Genomic DNA, 7197 nt, shown 5'->3' with positions numbered 1-7197 from the left:
TGGACTACATATGTAACGCAAGCAGATAAGGTATTTATTGCACAATGATGGATCATCTACGTCAAGAAATTCACAATCATTGCGATAAAAAAGGGAAAACCGCTCGAAAACAGTTCGGAAACTGCGAAATTCAATGTATTCATTGCATGGGATTACTAGTATTCGGTTCGGGTGCACGTCACAATGTACTCTTCTTATCCTTTGTAGTCATTACGTAATCATTACTATCATTCTGTCGTAACTGCTGTCTAATCTATGATTACCTTGTCATATCATTAATTTTATAACATAATACTTGCTTTTCTCATTGCAATCTGTCGAGTCGAGAACTTCCGTGTTGATATTTCTAATGAGTTAAAACCTCCTTGGTTAAATTAGCTTATTGCATTCCCACTTGTAATGACTGTAAACCTCCTTGGTGATATCGTGTTCAGTTCAGCTCAATGAACATGTACAGTGTACATGAACTGACTTACGCATAAAAGTTCATCTTGAGGTCACACAACCTTAGCAATCATTCAATAGACGAACGACGGTCACTCTTCTGTGAAGATTCCTGCCACGCCTACTCATCAAAGTGCTACGCGCAAGCGGCTGTCGCCACCAATCACGACGCTGGGAACTACATATCTCATATGATTGGACGGGAGCGCAAAAGCAGATTGACCAATAATAACAACAGCCAGACCTCGGAACTCTGAGCTGCCGATTCTATTGGCGCGACGCAACACACAAAAGACAAAACAGGGCGTAAAGAACTTTCTACTAAGTATTCATCAGTCTCGCATGTATGAGGGTTTGAGTTAATTCGCCATGTAATTTTGACCATCGCATTAAATCAGCTGATTTCACTAGAGAAGCTACCTGCACATTTCTTGGAATTCCAGGAGAATGGAACCGATGCACCGATAGGTGCTCGTGATCGCGATCGTGACTGCAACAACAACAGTTCCCATAGCCATACTGGCTTTCTTCCTCTTCCCATCGATATAACAGAACTTAGCAAGGTGATGTCGGCACGGAAGAATCGCGGGCGAGTTGGCACAGGGCTCGGCGGTAACAGGCCACCTATAGTATCATGGTGCGTCTTTTGCAAGAACAACGGGGAGTCGGAGATAGTTTATGGCTCTCACAAACTCAAGTCGGAAGATGGCCGGACTACCTGCCCTATTCTGCGAGCCTACACTTGCCCGTTATGTGGCACGAACGGGGACAGGGCCCACACCATCAAATACTGTCCCCTATCGAAGGAAATGACGTCGCCGACGGGGCCGGGCACCATTGGCAGCATCGGTTCGGGTGGGTCGTCGCAGTACCGTACTCCCAGAACGTCTACCGGGCGTAGGCGTTCGATCTCTGCGAGCGCCAGCGGGAGCGGCGGCATTGGCGGCGGCTCTGCTGGCAATATGGTGGCGGGGTACATCTAAGACAGACTAAGGTCGTAAGGATTCCATGTTTGTGACGGCCCCTTGTGACAAGTGTGCTGAATTGAATTGGACGTAGCTGAAGTCTATGATTTGACTGCCCATTTTCTTGATTTCTTCGGTCGATATGTGTTGTGCACCTTTCCATCATTAAACGGCTAAAGCAGGACAGCAGTGACACCGACTGGCGACAATGACCTCGAGAAAAGAGGACGAGGGACATTTATCTTGGGTTACGAACTGCACTGAACATTCGTCATTCGTTTTTCATTGCATTGTTTTAAAGTTGCATATTTCGTGTCTATTTCGTTATCCCTAGATTTTGTTCGTGCGTTTCAAAGGTTTTTTTTTTTTTTTTTTTTTTTTTTTTTTTACTGTGAGCTGTAAATAGTTGATGAGTTTAATAATTTCATGTCGTGAACATCTTGCCAAGTGAAATTGCATACAGCCTAGGTCTATTGCTTTATGTTTATGCAATGGGGCTCTCCTATGCAAGTAAACTTACTGCTCATTGTCTGCCGCAACCAATAGGTCAGTGCATTCTTGTTTGAGGCAATTGTCAATTGCATGTGTTATGCAATGTATAACCTGTCTATTTACTAAACAGTTACTTGGGTTCAGTAGGCACACTGTGTGATATAGAGTAGCCATTTTAGAATTTAAAGATATAGCAGTTTCCTTATGCTTATAGGTCTGTATCATTACTTTTTAACATTAGCAGACCTCTCTGACACTCTACTCTGATGTCTATTAATGTAATACTATTCACCTGTCTTATCTGGCTTGTAGAAAGAGACAATGCCCGCCCATTTTCAGTAAGTTTTAATTTACATTCATTGACATGTCCAACTTGATCAAGGACCTCGTCTTTTTTTATTGCAGTGATCATGATGAGGACTGCTAGATGTACTTATTGTGAGGTAATTACTCACCAACTCAGTGGAGTAGTCTATGTATTCTAAAGTCGCAATCCTTCCAAAAGCAGATTGGTTACCATGCCAGTGGTTATTTTACTTGCGAATTCATCATCCTAACTTCATTTGAATATCGAATTGTAATGAAATTTGCTGTTAACTGAAGAGCAGTTTGCTTAATTTTGTGATTTTTAAGTGTATCATATTTAAAATGTAATCTAAATTAATCTTGACATGTAATCTGTTCATTGGAATTGATGGTTCAGTTAGCTACAAATTTTCTAGTTTTCTGGAAATATGTAATTTCCTGTCTTCATCATATTTGCTAGAGAAAAGGGACATTGCAAAGTTTATTGCATGTTGAGACAATCGTGTATCGTACACAAATCAGTTCTTGCCATCTTTGTTTATGTAGGAAAAAAATGTGAGTGGAAAGTCAACCTACTGTTGAGAGGAGTAACATCTATTCTTTATGTTAAGACTGATATCATTTGCCAAATGTGTTGTATTGATCAATATCTTCATTTTCGTGTGAATATAAATTTTATGAATTTTAGACAAGTTGTCTTCTGTATTCCTTTGTGAAGAGTTGGAATTCTGTGAATGAGTTGGAAATATCGGTGTGTACTCCGTGTGCATGATGCATTGTTAAGGAGTTAATAAATTCATGTGTGTGTTTGTGTGTGTGTGTGTTGTCTTCCGTATTCGTTTGAATGTGAAGAGTTGGAATTCTGTGAATGATCTAATGTGGGAAATAAGGGGATGTTTATGTATGTATGTGTGTGTGTGTGTGTGTGTGTGTGTATGTATTTAGTACTATGGGTCATTAAAGTACATGTACACCAAGATCACAAAAGACAGTCCTGTGCTGTGTTAACATGAACGATCATTCCATGCACATCTTCTACCCTGTAGTAAATGCTCGAAATAATGCTGGTTCATTATTCTATGCATTCTGTCAGTCTGTCTGTGTGTGTGTGTGTCTGTGTGTGTGTCTGTGTGTGTGTGTGTGTGTGATAGAATCACGCTACAGACATTGTGCCCTTAGTACACATGAAACAATTTCACAAATTACCAGCCACACAAAGCTCTGATATTCCATCTTTCATTGCCTTTGAACCGTGTGTGTGTGTGTGTGTGTGTGTGTGTGCGCGCGCGTGGGTGTGTGTGATGCCAAATACATGTATATTGTACAATAGAGCGTATAATTTAGGAAGATCACAAAAGAGCATGTGCTTCCGATCGAACATACAATCAATCATTGAAATCGTCTATGGACATCCCACAGAGATGAAATTTAAGATTCTCTTTCCCCCTATGCTAATTAGGCCTATATCATTCATGGCATTCTCTTTTTGTCTCTTTGTCGTGTCCCATCAAGTGCTGATGTCTAACCTGAAACTTTCATTAGTTCACACTGAATTCCCAATCAACATCCCCTTCAAAATAACATAATACAACCAGACGAAACCCATGTTCTAGCAGGTCATTAACATAAAGGCGAAGCTGGAATGTACCAGATAAGGTGCTTTTTGTTATCGATTGGACAACTTGCGGTTATAGTCATTGCATTCTATGTTTTCAGACACACACAATTGGAACACCTGAATGAAAGAACGACCCAAACTGAGGGAATTTTGAGGGGGATAAGAAGTTTTGAATAATATGGGGATGTTGAGTCAAATCATTAAAATGTAAACCAGTCTCCATTACACCATTCTGCTAGGGATCGCTTGCCAATGATGTAAGCCAACTTTTCAAGTGTGCTAATGTAACATTTAAACATATTTCATAATGCACACTTACTTCTTGTTGATTTAAAGAAAGAAAGAAGAGAGAGAAAAATGGGGCCCTAAAAATGCACACTTATTGCTTACATTGTAATCACATGCATTAATTTAACATAAATAGAGTCTTGCTTGAGTGTAGAAGAAATATTCAACTTTGTAGGGTTTAGCATTTATTTCCTTTTCTTCTTTTTTTATTGTTTACAGAGATTCTACTCTCTCCTTTTGGCTTTATATTGTAACTGCACATATTTTGAATCGGACTTAACCTTACTAACGTCAAAGGGGAAAAATTGTCATTTCATATTTGGCTTTTGCTGATTTTTCACTCCGTGAAATTCATGAGATGTGTATTTGGAAGAGGTTTTTTTTTTTTTTTTTTGGGGGGGGGGGGGCTAGACTTTATTCCGTCCCTCGAGAAAGAAGATATCGGGTCTTTTCTGGGAGATAACCAGAAACCTAATGTATCTAACTTACCATAATTATTATATCAGCGGTGATATTATTAAACCCGAGAGTACAAAAGCGAAAGGTACATTGTTCTTACTGCCATCAAAAGATGGCGCTATGTCATTATTGCATACAGAGCCTCCTGACAAGTCTGAAGGCTCTGATTGCATACACGACACTGATTGCAGTCAGACCAAGGAGGTTTGAGAAATGGAGGTCCAACTGGCTGTAAACATTCAAACAACTGTCAGTTTTCTTTTGCCGTACAAAAGAATTCCACAGGTGCATTTGTGACTTACATGATCGGGGTTCGATGCCGCCGTCTTTCCGAGCAAAGAGATGATTCATTTGGAACACTTTATAATGTCGGCTATATTTTGTTTGTTTTTGTATTAAGGAAAATCAAATTTCAGCTAATGATTTATGCATACAAAAAAGAAAGTAACTCCTGTCCAGGATTATGTCAAAAAGTGTAAATCTGAGCCGTACGTTGTGAAAATATTTAAACTGCACCCTAACTGGAAAGTCGATTTTATCATCTTTCCGATCACTTCCGACAAATGAAACTGATATTAAATCCTCAAGTGTAGTTCTTTGTCATTTATAATTATGTCAGATTAGTGTAAAAACATGTAAAGCCGGGTAATGCTAATTCTTATTTCATCAATATTTGTGGAATTTTTATTCGCACATCACTGTGTCTGTACCTTTATGTACCGCTCATGTCTCATAAGAAGGGACAGCGAAACAAGAGTAATTGCCATCATAAAGACATATCTTCCATTCAGAGTGACGAGTCATGATGCAATGCCACATGAACCAATTGTCTTCCTATCTGTGAGACAGCTCCAGTTTAGCACATACAATGTACTTCAAATATTTCTTAGTGGCGGCATCAAACATGGGATCAAAGGGAATAACACTGTTGTTACTCCATCTCTTGAACCTCCTTGGTCAGACAGACCCGTTGCTGCTTTTGTCGACAGTACACTATCTGCATGTCACTATTATGTAAAAAAAAAATCAAAATATGCTGCGTTTTCTTTATTTTCTTTATGGCGTTGTCGATAATGACGTCACAAACCGTTAGTCATCCTATCCAGCGATGACAGCACCGTAACTTTAGAAATTCACAACTTTAATGAAGAGAATCTGTGTAACAATGGCCGTGTGTACAGCTGAATGTGAGAGATTTGGTTAAAGGGACATTAAAGACGATTTTCATAATTTAACACCATAAGATAGTACATAAATAGAAAACGCCACGTATAGATAAATCGAATGTGCAATGTGCAACTATAATACTACGAAATATTGCAAAATGACAAGATCCCGAAAAAAATTTGTATACACATCATATATCAACAACATATAGTCATGTTGAGGTACGTAGTATTAAATTATTAACATTTTATACAAGAATCATAATCGAATCCGATTGTCCTATTTTCAACACCTGTAGCTGTGTGAAAATATAAAATAAATGAGGATGTAGCTACGTATAACTTCGTTTAGTCGAAGCGATAGACATACACATTCATCCATCCATGATTCCATCCATACATACCACGCACGCAGTTATACAGTATGTCCCAAAAAAAAATTACAACGGGGCCCTCCGCAATGATATCTTTAAAAATAGTGAATGAATCGTAATAAAAATTCAGGGTATGAGACTATAACTCATTGCCCACATCTTACAGAAAACCCCATTCGATTTGCTTCAGTGGTCAAAGAGAAATACGGAATTTTGTAGAGGATATCGGGAATCTCTTCTGTCCAAGTTCTGTCTATTGTTCACACATGAGATCATCGAAATGCTAAACTCGGAAGAATCCGATTCATGACATGCTTTACAACAATCCACATTTCTCTGTGACCGCTTAACCAAATCGAATGGGGATTTCTGCAAAATAGAGCTAAAATGTTATATTTCAAGACCCTGAAGTAGCATTTGAAAAATTTAATCACATTGGGCATTATCAATGCGAAAATCTTATCGTAATTTTTTGGGGGACATACTGCAGTAAGTCGCCCCAAAAATTACAATCAGATTTTCGAATTGATAACACCTATTATGATCAACCTGTGTACGTGCTACTTCAGAGTCTTAAGGTATAACATCTTAGCTCTATTTTGCAGAAAACCCCATTCAATTTGGTTAAGCGGTCACAGAGAAATGTGGATTGTTGTAAAGCATGTCATGAATCGGATTCTTCCGAGTTTAGCATTTCGATGATCTTGTGTGTGAACAATAGACAGAACTTGGACAGAAGAGATTCCCTATATCCTCTACAAAATTCCGTATTTCTCTTTGACCACTGAAGCAAATCGAATGGGGTTTTCTGTAAGATGTGGGCAATGAGTTATAGTCTCATACCCTGAATTTTTATTACGATTCATTCACTATTTTTAAAGATATCATTGCGGAAGGCCGCGTTGTATTTTTCTTTTGGGACATACTGTATGTAAACACGTATGTACAGTATCTGCACTTCAACGACTCGAGGAAAAATAAGAATTGAAATGAAAATTCATACACCTTTTATCATAACAAGTATATCAGTCAGTTTCCCTTTTTATTACTTCAGAGTAGGTTATCACTGAATCGACTGCATGCGT

At 38.7% G+C, this 7197-nt stretch overlaps 1 protein-coding gene across 1 annotated transcript; it reads left to right on the top strand.

Annotated features, from left to right (window-relative positions):
- The first annotated feature begins 1010 nt into the window (after positions 1-1010).
- Positions 1011-1427, top strand: LOC139730169 (nanos homolog 1-like). The gene has a single exon (XM_071641068.1). It carries the CDS (start codon positions 1011-1013, stop codon positions 1425-1427), a length of 417 nt encoding a protein of 138 aa, XP_071497169.1.
- The last annotated feature ends 5770 nt before the right edge of the window (positions 1428-7197 follow it).

Source organism: Diadema antillarum, unplaced genomic scaffold (genome assembly GCF_040938485.1).
Source record: "Diadema antillarum isolate AM-2024a unplaced genomic scaffold, OU_Dant_1.0 scf00000021, whole genome shotgun sequence".
Lineage (NCBI taxonomy): Eukaryota > Metazoa > Echinodermata > Echinoidea > Diadematoida > Diadematidae > Diadema > Diadema antillarum.
The sequence above is the reverse complement of the archived record's forward strand: the minus strand, read 5'-3'. Positions and strand labels throughout refer to the sequence as shown.